Genomic DNA, 19,477 nt, shown 5'->3' on the forward strand with positions numbered 1-19,477 from the left:
TTCCTCGTGACTTTTTTGATACCTTGGGTAAGTAATTAACAAATATGACAGCATTCTGAGATGAGACGCAATAAAAATAATTAAGGATAATAAAATGATGCGATATCGACACAATATTCCATTTTAACAGTTTAATTCCCCCCATTTGTTACGTTGTTACGAGAAAAATTTCCATTAATTATTAGCAACCTTTCTGTGAACTCCCTTTAAAGCATAAACTGGGGTGATATTAGGAACCTGAAAAGGAAAGTAATAAAACTTTATTATAACATATTAATTTAATCTAAAATAATGTGTTCTCTTAAGTAGAGGCCACAAATCCTTCCTTAGAAATATAAATGTAGTACACATTTATATTTCTAAGGAAGGATTTGTGGCCTCTACTTAAGAGAACACACACCCACACACAACCACACCCACACAACCACACCCACACCCACACATATATATATATATATATATATATATATATATATATATATATATATAAAAAAACTTTGTGGGAAAACCTGTACAAACAAGAATGAGTTGCTACCTGTGATGCATTTACACTTGACATCAGCACTGAATAGAGTGCAACTCTTCTGTCCCTTGATGTTCAACAGTTACAAAGACCTTTGCTGCAATTAATGACACCAAATGTATGTGATCACCCATCGACATTTTGCTTTTATGTAGAATTAAAGAATGCTTTATCACACAGAGTAACAACAGATGGTCTTTGAGGAGTTCTTTGACAAACACAGGACAGCTGCACAGCTGAGCGCCCCCCATTTTTTACTGAATAATGACTGGTCTTTATGATTGGTCTTCGTCAGGCTCTGTTGGACAGCAGCCGTGCAAAACACCGTAAAATGAATACATACCCACCGAATATGAGCATGAATAACAATACAGTTCTATAATAATCCCACCAAACACCACATTCTTTGGCCTAAACCTACAGTACAGAATAGCAGATGTATACACAAAATTCACTCCAGGTTCAGCCTGTACCCCAACAGCTACCAACAGGATAGCCTGTGTAGTTGACGCCTCAGGTCTGCAGTGAAGGGCAGCTTGCGCCCCTGCTCACCTGTTTATTCTGTTTGCTAATTCATCTGCTTTGTCTCCTCTGTAAAAAAACAAACAAACAAACAAACAAAAAAACCCCACTTATAACCACTATAATAACCACTTGGTTATAAAAATACTGTAAGAAAGCGAAAGAGATGTATATTACATATATATTACATTACAACATCTGGCAATAATTCCCCATCCGATATGGATGAATTAGACTATGTGCTATGAAAGCTATTACAATTTTAGTGTGAAAAATGCAGACAGCCATACACGAACAATTGCTTTTCTCGTATAACCATTCTAATAATTGACATGGAGAATTATTAGTATTATACCAATATTATGTGTGTGTTATATTACCAAATCATATAACACATTTAAGTGGTTGCATATTTCATGCCGAGCGATAATACAGATACTAATAATACTATCCTGTGGCATTTTTTTATTCTATCTTTACTCGCAGCATGACTCCTGGGGACCACAGCACCCCCCGGTGGATGAAGCCACAGTGACACCTCCAAACTGCTGTGCCTGTTTAAATGGATCCAGCATGACCTAAAGAGAGACCACAGAATATTTCTCAGTGGATCAAATGAATACCATTAAGCCTTAGGTGTCCACGTAACTGAACAGCAGTTTAATCATACCACAATGAACAGTCCTACACTGCAGTGGAATGCCAGTGAATGAACACCTAGTAGCAGGGTACTGGGTTTGATAGGGACAGTCTGCTGTGTGAGCACTCATCATTCTTCTGTCCTTTTAAAAACTGTTTTATAATCAACACAAAAGCCTGCAAGATTCCATAAATCGAAAATTACTTCAAAGTAATGTGTGATGGCCATGATCTTAAAACTCTACTATAAACCTTAATTCTAGAGTTTCAATGTACAATTGCTTCAGAATTTCAGGGTGTTCTGATTGGAGGTAAAGATCAAGAATTGTGTGTGTGTGTGTGTGTGTGTGTGTGTGGTGCTTACTTATGTGTCATTTAAACAAAAGACAAGGGATTTGCACACTGATGAAACCTCCATGACAAGGAAAACGAGTTTACTGTCTGCCACTGTTTATCTTGTTGGCGAGATTAGGTGCAGCTTGCCACAGACCAGCGGCTCCTACAAAAGAGCCAGCAGCCATGACACAATGCCGGGGTTGCTCCGCACACGGCAACGTTCTGTTTCCACAAGTCATACGGGGGCATGCAAACACAAAATCGTGGAAGTTAATAATATGGCTAATGGAAATCCATGGCAGCACTCACAAGCATCCAAATATACAACAAGCATCTGCCAACCTCCACTGGAGCCTCACCACCACAGAGCAGTGAGTCCAACGTTAACTGTCTGCTGAACTTTGTTGTAGTGTATAGCGTTTCACTGTATGCTGTGTGAACACTCACATCACTCTAAGGTTTTGGCTCTGCCCACAGTGTGTGTATTCTATATGAAGACGTGTTAAGCGCAAAACAAAGCTCATAAATGTCTTCATTCATTCAGCTTTTGGTTATGAGTAAATTACCATGACTAACATATGCCTTCGTCAGGGATAGGAAAACAAGATATTTGGCTGTGTGGGAAGCTTTCAAAAGTTTGATGTTCACAGAGCACCAAGCTTCCATTTCAGACACCTCCTACATTATGGTTTTTTTTAATATATATATAGTTGTCGTTGTTGTTGTCTAGGGCTATCAAATAAAATTGAGACCAAATCAAACTCGTTTAGCCACATCCCCAGATGAGCACTGCCATAATCTGCAGTGAACTAAGGGCAGAGACTTTGTTTGTTGCTCCTATGACAGATTAAACTGAAGGATGTATATGTGTTTGTGTGATTATAAATAGTCCCACACTCCAAACAGTCCCTTCGTCTTGTGTCTAAATGGCCTGGGTGACCATGAGCAATTCAGAAAAGGCGATGTTCTTAGAAGGTTATTAGTGTAGCCACTGCGCTAGACAATGAGACAGCTGTCTGGCCTTGCACGTCTGTGCCTGTTGTGCTGCTTGCAGCACAGGTTTGGCTATAATGAACTCCCATCCTCGTGGCAAGACAGACACAACTAAGCTAACAAACTCCAGGACAGGCAGGCAACTGCCAGGGCATAATATGTTTTTGGCGTTCTAGCAGCACAAGCTGGGAGTGTGCTTTGAACTCTGTGCTATGTGCTCCATGGAATCCAGGAAAAATTTGAATCACCAGGACTGGATGAGTTTTTTCACATCGTAAAATTTGAACATTAAAGTTTTGTGATTATTGACTATACCAGTAACCTTTCCAGAAAATGAATACAGACACTTATCAGTAGACCTCGCCAGTGGGGTTTTTTTCACCAGATCTGTTCCTATACTAGTTTAGAGCTACTAGATAAACCACCTTTTGCTCTTTATTTAACTTTTCCATTGCAGCTCATTTTTCTATAACCGGCTACCATCAGATCTTTTATTGACCCAATATATTAGGTTGAATTGTATTAGATTAGTATACACCTTATTCCTTTGGGGTTCTCCACAAAGCACGATAAACTTATATTCACAGTCACAAAACAGCATAGCATATATTCAGTTATAACAGCAAAGAAAAATTGTCCTGCCCTTTAGTAGATATTATGTGTTCAGATCCAGCATGTCTTTTGGAAAAAAACATTTTGAGGATATTAAACTGTCTTATTGTTTTGTGTCATTTTCCTGTGCACAGTGGGCTTTCTTTAAACTGAACTGTACTTGTGGTTTCACGTTTCATGTATCATGTTTATTTTGCATCAAGTTTCTCTATTAACAGAACTCAATTTTGCTCTTCCCTACCCTCATCGCGGATTATGCCTTATTGTGAAATCTCAATAAGACAAATTGTGTAACAGCAAACAGAATATGGTGACATTACACTGAGGCATAACCAGGCTGAGCTCATGATGCAGCACAAACCTCAGGTTCAGCCCTGCATGTTCCAGATGCTGCCCTACAGCCCGGCTGAGGCTGGAATGTGAATTCTTCTGCAAACCTGGAGCTCTTTAAGATTTCCGCTGTATCCCCATCCACCTCCACCACCTCATTCACCTGCAAAGATTTACACAGGCCAACATTCTGTGGTTGGCTGCCCACCCATGAAACTACAATACAGCACGCACGCACGCACACACACACACACACACAGACAGACAGACAGACAGACAGACAGACAGACAGACAGACAGACAGAGAGAGAGAGAGAGAGAGAGAGAGAGAGAGAGAGAGAAACAGGACATCAAGCAGCAAGTATCACCAGTGCTAAACTAACCGGGGCCAGTATTCAAAAACTGCTAATGTTGTGGGGCCTTCTTGTGCAATGGTGTCAATAGTATACAGTAAATAATGTGATCAAGAAAAAACATCCAGTGAAAGGCAATCCTGTGGATGTAAACAACTTATTAACAAAAGGGGTCAGTGGAGGATGAACAGGCGGTGCAGAGTCAAGCAATTTGCAGCCAAATACAATGTTGTTGCTCCAATAACATGTCCAATAATGCCCAACTCATTGTTCCTTAGCATGAATGGTCTATAATAGGTAGACAACCAGTTTGAGTGCCGTTGCTGTCTAAGAGAAACAGACAAGCAAGTCTAGAGTTGGCAAAAGAGCACAAAAATTGGATCACTGAGCAGTGGAAAAGCATCATCTGGTCAGATGAATCCAGATTTCTGTTACACCTTGCTGACAGGAAGATCAGAATTTGGCGCAAGCAGCCTGAATCGATGAGCCCTTCCAATCAGTTGTCAACAGCCTGGTGGAGGTGAAGCGATGATGTGGGAATGTTTTCTTGGCAAATCCTGGGTCCTCTGATGCCTGTGGATGGACTTTTGGACAGCAGGACTCACATAAGCATTGTGGTTGACCAAGTTTATTCTTTCATTGCAGCTGTTTACCCTCAGGCAGAAGAACACTTTCAGCAGGACAATCTCATGTCACATGGGTTGTATAGTCATGGATTGGTTCAAAGAACATGACAGTCAATTTTCCTTGCTTCCCTGATCCAGGCAGCACAGTGGCTTGGTGGTTAGCATGCTATCCTCACAGTGCTAGGGTCTTGAGTTAAAGTCCCTATCTGGGTGGAGTTTCCATGTTGTGTTTCTGTGGGTTTCCTCCAACATTTCAGGTTGATTGTTTACTCTAAACTTTCTTCTATGAATGTTTTATATATATATATATATATATATATATATATATATATATATATATATATATATATAGAGAGAGAGAGAGAGAGAGGGAGAGAGAGAGAGAGAGAGAGAGAGAGCTATCCTGTCTGCATGGGCCAAGATTCCTGCAGGACGATTTCAACACCTAATGGAATCTATACCATGACAAATGATAGGCCAAAGGAGGTTCTATATGCTATTACATAGGTGTCTCCAATAAAGTGTCTCCAATAAAGCCTCAATCCTGTGGCTGCAGCACAAAGCAAACAATCATGCAAATGCATCTTCAGTTAATCTTCAGGTGAAAATGCCATTTGAGTAATTTTGATCCTGTAATGGTTATTGGTGCCAGCTGGTGGGTTTGATCATCTGTGAACTGCTGATCATCTATGATCTCAAGAGTGGTGTGAGAAAGCAGAACATCAAGTGAGCGGTAGTTCTGTAGATGAAAATGCCTTGAGGATGGACTGCCAGAGGAGAATGGCAAGTTGGTTTGAGCAGGAGACTACAGGAATTCAAACAACCACTCCTTATTACCATGTTGAGCAGAAAACCATCTCAGAACATACAGTAGGTTAAACCTTGAAAGAGATGGGCTACAACAGTCGAAGTTCACATCAGGTTCCACTTCTGTCTGTCCAGAATGGGAATTTGAAGATTGACAGCTGAAGATCGGAAAATCATTACATGACCAGATGAAACTCAATTTCTGTTGTGACATGCAGATGGTATAGCCAGAATTTAACATAAACCAAACAAAGGCATGGATGCAACTTGCCTCAATAAGAGAAATGGTGTAACAGTAAACTGAGCCTGGTTACGTCACACTCAGTCATAAACAGTTGAGCTAAAGAATGTAATATCTGTTTAAGTGTATGTGTCAACAGTTCAGGCTGTTGGTGATAGTGTAATGGTGTGAAGAATGTTTTCTTGGGCAACAACTTGGGCCAATTAAGCATTGTTTGATTGCCACAGCCTAGTACTGTTGCTGGCCATGTGCATCTCTCAATGACCACAATTTACCCATCTCATAATCTCTACTTCCAGCATGATAATGCTGGCCATTACACAAAGCCCGTATCACTGCAGTCTTGTTCCATCACCACGAGTACGCTGTACTTCAGACCTGAATCCAGTAGAGCTCCTTCATGACGCAGAAGAATGGATCGAAATCTCAAGAGGAATATTTCCAGCACTTTGCGGAATCCACGACACAAAGAACTGAGGCTACTCATTGTGCATTCCCACTGATTATTAATATGGAGTTCCTAATAAAGTGGCTGGTAAGTGAATATATAGTTAGTCACCATAAAGGTGAAATATTTAAATATTAAATTCTCAAGATATCCAGCCTAATGTCAGGTCACTGCAGTTTCACAAATGTTATAAATGAGACAAAATACAATACAATATACTTCCATACAAATGAACTTGTAGTTTGGGAGCAAATAATTTGACATTAGATTTCAGTATCTTGTGTATTTTTCAAGTATTGTATCATGTTGTGGACTTTAATACATACCTTAAAAGTATACTTAGCATCAAACTCAAATTTCTCTTCTGAGCCCATAATGTTTCCATCATACATGACAAGACAGCCTTTCTTCTCAGAATTCTTTGACAATTTGAAGAGACGATATGTGGCAGAGGCAAACTTGTAGTCACCTAAATATAATTCACATCATATTAAGTAATTAGACGTTTACTGTAAGAAAGCATCTTCTTGGTGTGACGGGAGGAGGCTAAGCAGGATGTGGGGATGAGGCACGGTGAACAGAAACAGACTTATATACAAGTACTATACAAACAGACTTGTATACAAGTACTATACAAACAGACTTGTATACAAGTACTATACAAACAGACTTGTATACAAGTACTATACAAACAGACTTATATACAAGTACTATACAAACAGACTTGTATACAAGTACTATACAAACAGACTTGTATACAAGTACTATACAAACAGACTTATATACAAGTACTATACAAACAGACTTATATACAAGTACTATACAAACAGACTTGTATACAAGTACTATAACAAGGATCAGGTGAGAAACACGAGGGGGCGTGACCAAGCAGATGAACACACACACAGAGACATTTAGGGGAGGAGGAGGCCGTACCGTGACACTTCGAAAATAGGACAAGACAACAAATTACTACTGTACTGCACTGAAACGGAAGTAACATAATCCATAAAAGCCTATTGTTATAATATCAAGAAAAATATTGTTGCCATGAGCCTCTTACCTAGAATCTTCTCTAGTTGCTCGTTGCCTATTGAAATGATGTTGGCAGAGACCAATCGGGGTACAGTAAACCCAATCTCCTCAGCCAATCGCATGAGGTCCTCCCACCACAATGCTCCACTCAAGCACTCACCTGCATTAGATATGCAAAACTTACTAACTGCATCTTTGAGTTCTTCTCATTCTGTCTGTGTTACATTTACCATACCTGTAAAGATTGTTAAGCGTAAAACTGCATTCAAAAAATGCTAAAATTCCTTGTGCATGTGTAGGTATCCTATAGATTATTTGTACATTATTTGTACAGTATATAATAATCTTGTAGACTACTGTCACAAAGAAATTTCACTTTCTTACCCCACAACACTTTATCAGCCCTGAGGGATTCTGAGATTCTGGCATTGCTATAAACATCACTGAAATACAGCTCTCCTCCATTCTGAACACATCCAAAACACCACAGTCATTTTTCCTATTATACAGTAATACACAGGATGAGTTTACTGTTATGATAAAGTACCTTTAGCACTCGGTAGGCCTCTCTCAGAACACTAGCCTTGTCTGGGGAAAGGTTCACCACACAGTTTGATCTGTTGATAAAAATAAAATAAAATAAAATAAAAATGAAAAATAAATAAAATTATAATTTGACTTACCAGAATCATTGCTTTTTCCATCAAATACTATACTGGGTATTAGTGATGACAGAGTCACTAAACTGCAATAATGTTAACATGTTACAATAATGTCATTATTATAACGTCATTATAATGTCACATGATTAAAATTATGTTTTTCTGATATGAATATGCATTTTTTTTGGTTTATTTTGTTTTGTTTTTGCATCCATATTACTTGTATGTGCATATAAATAAAGAGAGATGTTAAAAGTCTTACATTATTATGTCATAGGATGCCTCTTCCACTCCTGCTTCTCTCAAAGTCTCTATGTACCCTTGAACAAAGTCCACATTAGGCTTTTTATACCCAAACCTTTGTGTGTGATAGTCCATGTACTTCCGTGCGACCTCCAGCTATGAGACAGATGCCCAAGGTTAGTAGACTCATAGAATGGAGTATCTCAGTGATGAGACCATACTTACATGTTTTCATTTTTCTAAACAAATATACCAACTGTACTGTTCTGGTTTCATGAGACCTGTCCTGCCCTAACATCCTGGTCATGTCTTAAAAACGCAGTTATAGTACGTCCAGTCTAAAGTGTGAACCCCCCAGTTACAGTATGTCCAGTCTAAAGTGTGAACCCCCCCAGTTACAGTATGTCCAGTCTAAAGTGTGAACCCCCAGTTAGCTGTTTGATGTCACTAGAACTGGGCAACAAAAGTTTAACTTTTCTGTCTCATAAACTAAAATAGGTGTAAAAAGTGATACAATTTACACTGACTGTGAATCTGTTTTTAGAATGTTTCTGTCAGGTATGTGTTTTAAATGATAGCACAATTTGATTTTACAAAATGTATATACTACCTGTTCATATATAAGGCTGTTAATACACGCAAAGGTGTGTACTCCTAAAATGCACAGGTGTATGATTTTCATCTATATTCGGCCTAAGGAACATCCCTCTTCAGTGTTCTGCAATAATCTGACACCATATAGGGGCTCCACTTGCCTTAGGACTACTTTTACACACTATACATAAAGAAACAAGTATAATGAAACAAAAAGAAATATGTGAAATAGAGAAATCTGGAAAATGAAATGCAAAAATACACAAGAAAAGGATTTGTTGGGGGTGTTTTTTTTGGGGGGGGGGGGGGGGGTTGTTACATGGGACACAATCTTCGTTAACCACTGTAGTCGACTCACCTGCTCCTCTGTCATGTCAATTCCAGTGACGTGTCCGCTCTGCCCTACCAGGCGGCTGAGCACATAGCAGTCGCTGCCGCTGCCGCAACCCAGATCCAGCACCCTGCAGCCCGCCACACACTCGGGAACCAGCAGGCCACAGCCGTAGTACCTAAGAGCAAAAGTGGCACTACTTGGACGAGCAGCAGGGGGAGCCCAGCGACAGGACTTTGAGGCTTGCAAGCGCCAAATAACTAACGAGCAACTGTGGCTTTATCTTTAATAAAGACAGCTGCTGGCAAACTCAGAACATAAAGAACTTTGAATCATATTAAGGGAGCCTGAGCATTTTGGGCCTACAGCAAATCATACGTGCAAAAATGATGCTGCTTATATAGACTGTAAACCTATCATGACAGGTTTGACGGAGTGTAACCACCTCGCAATGACTTCCGGGTGCAATTCATCGAGAGCTTTTCGGATGTAGCCACGCGTGGGCTTTGCCCCCGGGACACACGCTTTGCTCTTTAGGTCAGCGGTTTTTTTCAGTATTTTACCATAGTAATCCTGCAAAAAAAACAAAAAAAAACAAAAAACGTTTTATTTACAACACAATTATTGTAGGCTACTCTCCTGTTGATTCTCACAGGCAACACATTTAGGCAGCTTTTATAATTTATTCAGTGTTCTGGCACAATTCTTTCCAACGATGAAACTAAGCCACTAGCCATATCTGCCATGCTATTCCGTGTAGCCTGCGTTTTATAAACAGTGTTGAGACGTTTTCAGGCGTCCCTACAGATTTTTGTAGCATTTGGCTTCAAAATTACACCCTACCTTGACGTCGTCACGGACCGCTACGTCAGTCTGTTTACTGCGAAAACATAACGCAATGAATTTTGTAGTAGCCTAATTTTAAGTCAATACGACTATCAAGGAAGACTTAAATGTTTATATTCGCCATCTCATAAGTTAATGGTAAATAGCCGAAGTAACTTGTGCATGTCAAGTCGTAAAGAACTCAAGATGATATTGTAAACCTATCTTCCAGCATAGCCTGCCTACATATTAGTTTCAAAAGTTACCTGCCAAATGTGTCCGCCATGGCAGATCGTTCCGAATTTTTAAACGTTACGAGTTTTTCAAGTCTTTGCCTTCGTGTAGTCTAGTGTACTGTCAAGGCAGATTTTGTGCAGAGGAACCACAGGAAGCCATGGCGCTGACTACATTTCCAGAGCGCGCATTATTGCAAACGCGCGCATTCTTGCTTGGCTAGAGGGCAAGATTCAACAGTATGGACGCCAATTGAACATTACTTGTGCAGTGGACCATTTGTGTACAGACGAAATTACATGTATATGAGGGTGTTATGGATCGCTATGCTGTGTGTAAAGACGAATATCTGTGGCAGTTATTAGGAATAGGAAAGTCCAGTGCAAGCATGTACATCCTTTTCAAAAGTCACAAAACTGCTGCCGCGAAATATCTAATACACCTGTTCGAATGTAAATCGCCATTAAACCTCTCAGTAATTGGTTACTATTTTTAATTTGAAAGTTTGATTTTTATATATATATATATATATATATATATATATATATATATATATATATATATATATATATATGTAATGAGTACGGGATAATATAAACGGCAGGTTTAGATCATACAATAGTTGGAGTAATTTTATGGTCAGCTGCTTCTATAGTGCCTAGAGTAGATTTAAAAATGAGAATTCCATAAATACAAAGTAACATCACTCCTAGCATATCCTATAGGGAAATAGTTTAGTAAGTAGTTAAATGGAAACTATTGGTTCCCTATTACAATAATTCCATAGTAGCTGAAGAAAGTGCAACAGAGTCACATGGTTGTTATAGGCTTGCTATTCTTAATATATAGGTGTCCATATTCACTTCCATCAGAGATTAGCTCTTAGATGGCTCTAATTTATGATATCCTTCGTTATCTTTTGTCAATGAACTTATCTGCAGGTATACATTTCATGATATCTCTGTATTGATAACACTGACACTTATGACCTTGACCAGGAAATGAGGCACACAGGAGTATGTTAGCCAGACAAGAATTCCATTTTGGAGAGAAGATCCTATATATAAGTAAAATATATAGTGCCCAATTTGGGAATACCTCACTTGGAACCAAGAGGGTTTGCAACCTCATAATAGTCTTAGAACATCTGGATCTGTTCAGTGTATCTTTCTGTGTGAATAGAGGGTTACTTAATAAATGACCCATCACAAAAATCTCAGGCACCTGTGCTTTGCAACATATTGACTGCAATGTAGGTGAAATTAGAACATACATGAATACTGAATTTGCCTTGCACTACTATCTGAGTTCATATATTTCAGTCTTTTTGTTTTGTCTTGTCAAATCCTGAGCCCATTACACATGCAACTTGTTCTACAGTTTCCCACTTCTCTGTCAAGTTTTTATGACTTGTATTCAGAATTTAAAACTATGAAAGTATTCTATAAAACTGATCAAAAACATACAGCAAATTCTTTGGCATGCTGCTAGATATCTTGAACAATATGTTCCATGAAAATCACAACAGAGTTCTCTACACTTTGACCTACATCTGCTGCCTTTAGATCAGCAATTACAGATGCACAACTATTTACAATCCCTGGCAAAGATAACTCCGACTTAGATACCTACATTTACAGTTGACAATTCAACATGAGTAGCACTACAGGTATTAAGTGTCCTCCCTGTATAGAGTCCACAAATTGCCTTAAGGTGCTTGACGCGACTGGACTTCCACAGTCACTTTGTCAAAGAAAATACCCTATACTTTTGCTAAGAAAATGCCCCACCTCAACAGATCTTCACTATCACACCATTCTTGCTCTTAACCCAGCAACTCTTTGTATCTCCTTTGTTTCCAGCATGCAAAGGTTCCCACCTGTAAAATGTTCAAGTATGAACTGTAGGATTTACCAAAGACGAAATGGGCCTGAAAGAGTTTGTCAAAGGCTCCCATTGAATCTGTCGCCTTGCATGGAAGCACATGCTTGTCAATCACAATGAAAGAAGAACAAATGCTCATTGCGAATCCAAGGGCAAGCAGGTGGGGCTGATTCCTTGGGCTGATACCTGTCTATTTGCTGCTGTGCACTGATTCCAACCTACAAGAGATATTCAGTATAGGTACTGAGTAACTTCCGAAGATGCATCAGATCACCTCTGATTTCAGATGACTGTTCAACGTACCTTTTGAAATGCGATGGGCTGATTTACTATTTGAGATACAGACGTCTTTCCTAGTCTCATTAGGCCTTGTGCAGATGGTGGTAGCAGATGTAGCAGCAGCAAGACAGCAGATGTCGTTGTCCTGGCATACTGATCAGTTAAACCAATGTCAAGTTGACGCAATACCACAATTACATTCAATTAAGAACTCTTACCATTACCAAAATTCACACTGTGCACCTACAATAAGCAGTAAACGAAAGTAAACCATTTTGACAAGATAAAACAGTAGTAGTCAGACCCTTCACAGTGTTAGCAGCTGACTCAGTATTGTGCAGCACATCCAACAATTCTGTGGTGGGTACAAGTTCATGGTTTTCCTCCATCAGTCTTCTCTTAAAGGTGGTAGAACACCTCACCAAGGATTTGTTGGTTGAAACCTCATCAAACATAAGTATGTAGTCTTGTTCTATCGTCAATGCAACAAACATAGACATGAAAAAACACACCATACTCTTCAGCGATACCTGACGCAGTACTGGGTATTTTGGTAGTGTAAAATGAAATACTGTTGTGTCCAGAAAGCATGAGAAGGCTAAAAATGCATCTGCTGATTCTTCTGCGTCATCACAATTCACAGGTCATTATATCATTATGATAGTAGTCAAGAATATGTAACTGATGGTTTCAATCTGCATGCCAGGTATTCAGACCTGCTCTCTGGATCGTAGTGATGTTCCTACATATTTACATATAAACTTATACTAATACATAAAATAAACATTTCAAAGAATGAATATATGCATAATGTTGCAATGGTACTTTTACTACCATATCCATGTTGTGAATATGGGTCCTCAAGATAAGGAAACAATGCAACTATCTCATATACTTCACACACTCTTTTTTTTTGGGGGGGGGGGGGGGGGGTCCTAAGGAAGATATATGAATTCAGTGATACCATCATACTCATCTGCCATCAGACAGCACATAATCAACATTAATAATTGTAAAATACTAACAGTGTTTCTGTGACGTTGACGGCAAAGAGGAAGAGAGAGGTGAAGTTGAGCTAACGTGCTCTTTATTTTCCATCACAATCAAGGTACGTAATAAAGTAATCCACCAAGAGTTCATGTGAGACACACCGCGAGAGCTCCATAGTCCTCTTGGCCACTAATGCACAGCATTGTTCTTTGGGACCTGCCGGTGCATAAATAGGGAGACACATTGATGAGGAGCAGGTGTCTCCAATCAGTACTCAGGTGATTGGGAACTAGGTAGAGAAACGGTACGGCCCGGTCTGATGTGGGTGTGTCCCTCTTGGTGGTGGACCGGCCAACCGTGACAATTTCTTTGTACCCTGTATATTGAATTGAATTCTGGCCTCCCACTCTCAATTCGTGCATCATTTTCACATACTTATGATGTAAGAAAAATAAAATCTTATGACTTAAGAATATTAAAAAGGAGTTTAATATCACATGAGGATGGGTCATATTTATGGAAGTCAGTTCACTTATAGAGAACGCATCACTACATGAGGTATTGCATCTCAACTCGCTGTTGCTTAGGCCATCATCTCCTGTTTATTCAGCTTTATCCAAATCACAGAAGGTTTCTTTTAAGCCTTGGTTACACCATGCTCATCTGTACATGCTATTTGCTGTGACTGTACACATAACTCTTTGGATATGCATTGACAACTGCATGAGGTAGTCTAAATTGAATAGATATGAAGATTAAAATCACTACATATAAAATGGCTATGTGTCTTCAGGAATTTGTTCCTGTTCATTTTTGTGTAATTACATTTTATATTACTTTATTAGCTATACATTGTAACAATGTGTTTTACCAAGAGAGCATGTGTTGTGGCCTCCCAACAGTCAAATCTGCATTTAGGCTGTTAGTCAGCTGAAGTTGTCTTGTTTACATTTACAGCATTTGGCTGCAGCTTTTATCCAAAGCAAATTACAACTATGACAGACTACAACTTAAGGACCTTGCTCAGGGGTCTGACACTGACCACTTGTAGGGTTTGAACCAGCAACGTTCCGATTATAAGGCAGGTACCTCAACCACTGAATTACTGTCACTTGATCACTTTGGACACTTAGGTCAGGGCAGATCACGAGGCACTTGTATGCTGTACTGCATAGCTAAAATATGTCTGTGGAGGTAATTCTAAACAAATATGAGGCACTTATGAGACACATCATCAATGATCACTTCAAATAAGTGTATTAATGCACTGTAAACATAACAAAGGGGAAGTCAAATATCATGTAAAGTAGGGGATTACCAAGAATTTACACCCTTATGGGTCACGTTTGGTCTTTTTCCAAATAAAATCCTGTATTTGAGTTTCCATATATAAAGTGAGAACAAAGGGAACTGCTTCGATAGATGGGAGCAGACTGTACAACCAGCTATTCCCAGGTATATGAGCTTTAAAAAATCCAAACCAACTTAACTTGTCATGGCAGTGAGAATTGTACTGGTAAGAATTGTACCGGCATTGTACTGGCATCATTTTACGTTAGGAGCTTTTGTATGTTTGTGTAACTGTGTGTGTGTACGTCTTACATTATATATTGTGAGAGAGAGGTAGTAAAAATTGTAGTGTTGTAGAGTACACAAGGTTGACGTAGAAACAGAATGTTTTAGTCCAAGGTCCTTCATTAGTTGTGCAAGCAAAGTACAATTTTACTTCTACATTTTTAACTTCAGGACACTGCAGTTTTTATTAATTTTTTATTGTTAAAACCAAAAGAGAAATGATTATAACTTGACTTACTCAAAACAAATTTACTCTATGTAACACATTCAGTATAAAATATCCACAACAGAGTTTCCAAAATTATTTATAACATTTAGAATTCTCAACCACTCAAGACTAATTGTTCATTTTCAAGAATGTAGACTGATTGTGGTGTATATGGACCCAGAATCATATGTGAAAAGAGCATTTAATAAACCAGTACTGCGTTGACTTCAATGGAGTTGTTAGAACATATGTAACATTTCTTCAGTGGTCTCCTTCTGACCACAGGACTTCTGACCACAAGCCTACCTCATGCCTATTACTGTACAGCAGCATCTGCATATCGAACTGACAGGCCTGTCAGTAAGATATGCGACACACTGAACATTACATTGGGCTTTGCTATTGCTGGAATCCTGGAGGTGGTGAGCATTCCATGTTTTCCTTATCTTTACTGAACCATCAGGAGAAATATGCTTAGGATCTATTCCATAGAAATTCGATGCCTTTCATTTGATTTAATTTCTGCAGTTAGAGGGCTCAGGACAAATTTGTTCTTTTTTTTTCAGGATGTACAGAAGCAGCTGCTGACAACATACATTTTCAGAACTCTTGTTTATTCGCATTAGCTTTTCTGATGATATCTGATCACCTAGTTGTTGTTCCACTATTGAACAAAACATTACTGAATCCTGACAGGACTGGACAGTGCCATTTTTGAGTTGGAACGCTACTCAGTGTGGAACCTCGAAAATGTCCCACCCAAAGTCTGAGCTGTGGATGCTCGATATACTTATATCTGAGTTGTGAGTGAACGTCATGTACTGGATATTGTGTTCATAGAGAACTCTGCTGTGCTCAACAACTTATATTTACAGCATTTGACAAACACGCTTATCCAGAGTGACTTACATCTTTATCAGTATAACAGTATGCTCTCTGAGATTTAACCCATGACCTTAGTATTACCAGCACCATGCTCAACCTTCTACACCAAATGTACTAGCGGAGCTCTATTAGAAAGAGTTTTCCGACTTCTGCACCGAGCTTCATAATATTTAGTTATGAGAAATGCCTTTATCATAAAAACAGTTTAGATTAAAAAAACATTTTCCTTGGGGGCAGGAAGGTCAGTAGGCCAGAAGGGTCTGGTGTATTTCTACAGTAAAGACAGGATGAGCATTTTTGTTATGTTTCATTGTTAAATTAGTATAACTGAAATATCTAAAACAGGAAAATACTGAAGGAAAAGAGAGAAAGAAAATACACTGGACATGTAACTCATATTCTGGCAAAGGTCCTTTATTAAGGCATTTCATGGGTCTATGAAAAAGACTGATACTTGCTTATTTCTCATTTACTGCAGTGTGGAAGAAGACAAGTCCAGCTGTACCATATGTTTCTGTCTCCTCCAGGGGGATAGTTCATGTTGATGAGCCAAAATGAGTTGTCAGCTTGTGTAAGATGAACATCTACAGGTTTCCCGTTGATGTCCAGAATTGTTCACTTACCTTCACTTCCTATTTGCATGAAGATGACACTGGATGTCATTTTTAGTTTATTTCAAATTGTTAAAGACGTGCCACAAAAAAATGTTTGTTTATTTGATTGTGGAAGTCATGATGTCATGTTTCTCTCAGGGCATGATATCCGACTGAATTCTAAATCAGAAAACTCTATTATGACCACATCCAGCACGTTTAGTCATACTGAAGGGGCGTGGCAACGGATAGGAGTGACAGCAACCAACTCCAGGTTAAGCATTTCCCAAAGGAAATACTCTGCAATGATATACTATGTGAGTAAGTGTGCACTCTAACAATTAGTATGCTTTCCGTCTTTTTAAAAATTATTTCAGGTTGAATATGTGCTCAAAAGAGAGAAGTGATAATGCATGGGCTATAAGAGGGATGGATGTAAGCAACATAATGAAATATGATAAGCTAAAATAAAGGTCCTAGAATCTCATTAACCTTACAACAGCAGTACAGTCACTAGTGTGATGTAATGGAGCTTGTGTTTGCTTCACTAGTGTGACCTAACGGGCTGTGTGCTGTTCACTAGTGTGACCTAATGGGATGTGTGCTCTTCACTAGTGTGACATAATGGGGTGTGTGTTCTTCATTAGTGTGACGCAATGGGGTGCATTTTCTTCACTAGTGTGACCTAATGGGGTGTGTGCTCTTCACTAGTGTGATGTAATGGGGTGTGTGTTCTTCACTAGTGTGATGTAATGGAGTCTGTGTTCTTCATTAGTGTGATGCAATGGAGCCTGTGTTCTTCATTAGTGTGACGTGATGGGGTATGTTTGCTTCACTAGTGATATGATATAAAGTTACAAATATACAGCACCTTTCTCTGTATCCAAGAACACTTGGACATACTGCATGGTGCTTTTATATCCCACACACTGGTGTGATTTGTGTCACTAGTGTGATGTAATGGAGGGTGTATTCTTCACTATTGTGACAGGATGGAGAGCATGTTCTTCACTGCTTTGTGCATCTTAAACTGAAATGTACACTTTTTATCCCTCGTTGTTTTCCATGGTGCATGTAGTTATATTACAGAACACCATGACAAATATTATACACAGTCCAACATAAATTATGATTTAACGTATGTGAAATAGAGAAAATGGTGTGCATTGTACATTGTCTACAAATCCATAATAGCTGGCTTTCACTTCTGTCATTTACCTGTTTGGCTGTGTTATAGATTAACATGAAATGGGTGCCCACACACTATGTGGTGAACCTGTTAATCTCAAGTGGCTTCTTCATTACACTGTTATAGATTAATGTGAAGTGGGTGCTCACACTCTGTGTGGTTAACCTGTTAATCCAGAATGGCTTCCTCATCACATTGGACCTGTTCAGCTTCTTCTTAACTCCTGAAAACCGGGATCGCTCTGCTGTCAGAATGACCCTCATCCTGGTCTACACCGTCTTCCCACTAATGATAAACGATGTCCTCCCTCACACAAGCCAAGACACACCCCTTATAAGTATGGAGTGTCCAGAGTATTAATTTGCACTGGCCTACAATATAACATACAGCTTCCTACAATGTCTCTGACATGCTGGGGTCAAAATAAGGTCTAACCAACAAGTCACCTGAATACACAAATTGACTTTCAGTGAGAAGTATGTGCGTGCACATCTACACGCCTTGTTAACATATACACCACCACCCCCACAGATGTATACTTCTCTATATGTTTGGCACTAATCGTGGTCAGTCTGCTGGAGAATATCTTCGTTGTTAACCTCAGCACCAGCTCAGCCTCTTACCTCAAAGTCCCCCGCTGCCTCCACATCGTAGTACTAGATTTCCTGTCAGGACTCACGTTCATTTTGTCCAAGCCTAACCCTCCAGCCACTCTTACTGCGGAATGAGGCATCATGGGCCCAGGGGCTCACTAAATATATGCTAAATATGTGCTAAATATATGTCTGATAATATACAGTTAACAATGTTAGCATTCTCAGGATGTCACAGTCATTTAACATGGATTTAATCAGGAAACGTATTCCAGCTGCCAGTGAAAGCCCGTCCATTCCCACACACTACTGGGTATGACCAGCTCTGCACTGCTCCGCTTCCCACATTACCATCAGGCTCGTCTGCTGGAGTAATGGTGCAGCCTGACGTAACTGGTGACTCTGAGAAAACGGAGGCAGCGGATGTGGACGATCCGAGGAAACTGGGGAGAAATGTTGCAGCCATCCGCCTGAGGCTGGAGGAATACTTAAGACCAACCCAAAGCACCCAAGACTTGTCATCTTCATCTCTCTCAGCTTCCTCACAGTATTAATACTATGAGCAAATCACTAACAACATCAAGGATAAAATATAAGTAAGTTTTCTAAACTGGGCAGACAATACTTATTATAGATTTTTGTAAAACAAAGAACAGAGTGGGACTAGGTTATGAAAATCAATGTACTAACACCGACACACAAGCACTGCCCAGCTACGCTGACTGATGCAAACCCAGCCCACAACCCTCTACCCCCATCATTTTAGAGTCTTAACTATGTTCCATCATTTCGATTATCTGCTTACTTATTTCACACATTTAAACAAAAGATTGGTTTTTTTGTTTTGTTTTGTTTTTTTATGGGGGTTAGTTTAGCCATTTCTAGCTTGATTGAAAACTTTGTTAATCAACATGTTCGAGTGATTTG

At 39.3% G+C, this 19,477-nt stretch overlaps 1 protein-coding gene and 1 pseudogene across 7 annotated transcripts; one reads left to right on the forward strand and one right to left on the reverse strand.

The window, feature by feature from the left end:
* Positions 1 to 116: 116 nt before the first annotated feature.
* as3mt (arsenite methyltransferase) lies at positions 117 to 10,582 on the reverse strand. Of its 7 annotated transcripts, XR_014118166.1 has the most exons (13): positions 10,387 to 10,577; positions 10,139 to 10,175; positions 9,741 to 9,868; positions 9,323 to 9,473; positions 8,390 to 8,526; positions 8,013 to 8,082; positions 7,850 to 7,931; positions 7,494 to 7,625; positions 6,757 to 6,899; positions 3,987 to 4,118; positions 1,076 to 1,623; positions 536 to 620; positions 117 to 237 (listed from the first exon to the last, which is right to left on the reverse strand). XR_014118166.1 is itself a non-coding variant. In XM_081701035.1 (11 exons), exons 1-11 carry the CDS (start codon positions 10,404 to 10,406, stop codon positions 1,522 to 1,524), a joined length of 1,134 nt encoding a protein of 377 aa, XP_081557161.1. In that variant the 5' UTR covers positions 10,407 to 10,577; the 3' UTR covers positions 117 to 1,521. The 7 variants fall into 7 exon arrangements, 2 of the variants coding, with proteins under 2 accessions (XP_081557161.1, XP_026865326.2); XR_014118167.1 differs by lacking the exon at positions 536 to 620; XR_004777007.2 differs by having other exon boundaries at positions 117 to 620.
* Positions 10,583 to 15,002: 4,420 nt separating this feature from the next.
* On the forward strand, positions 15,003 to 19,104 carry LOC145652113 (5-hydroxytryptamine receptor 3C-like; annotated as a pseudogene).
* Positions 19,105 to 19,477: the final 373 nt, after the last annotated feature.

The sequence above is a fragment of the Electrophorus electricus genome, chromosome 18 (assembly GCF_041902795.1).
Source record: "Electrophorus electricus isolate QZ-2024a chromosome 18, ASM4190279v1, whole genome shotgun sequence".
Taxonomy (NCBI): domain Eukaryota; kingdom Metazoa; phylum Chordata; class Actinopteri; order Gymnotiformes; family Gymnotidae; genus Electrophorus; species Electrophorus electricus.

What these genes read in the sequence shown, in the direction of transcription:
- as3mt (XM_081701035.1), bottom strand. Translation starts at nt 10,406, where the DNA reads ATGGCGGACACATTTGGCAG. An exon ending in CGGTCCGTGACGACGTCAAG is followed by an intron (nt 9,869 to 10,138) that starts GTAGGGTGTAAT and finishes TTTTTTTTGCAG; the next exon opens with GATTACTATGGTAAAATACT. An exon ending in CATGCAGGGCTGAACCTGAG is followed by an intron (nt 1,624 to 3,986) that starts GTTTGTGCTGCA and finishes GTCTCTCTTTAG; the next exon opens with GTCATGCTGGATCCATTTAA.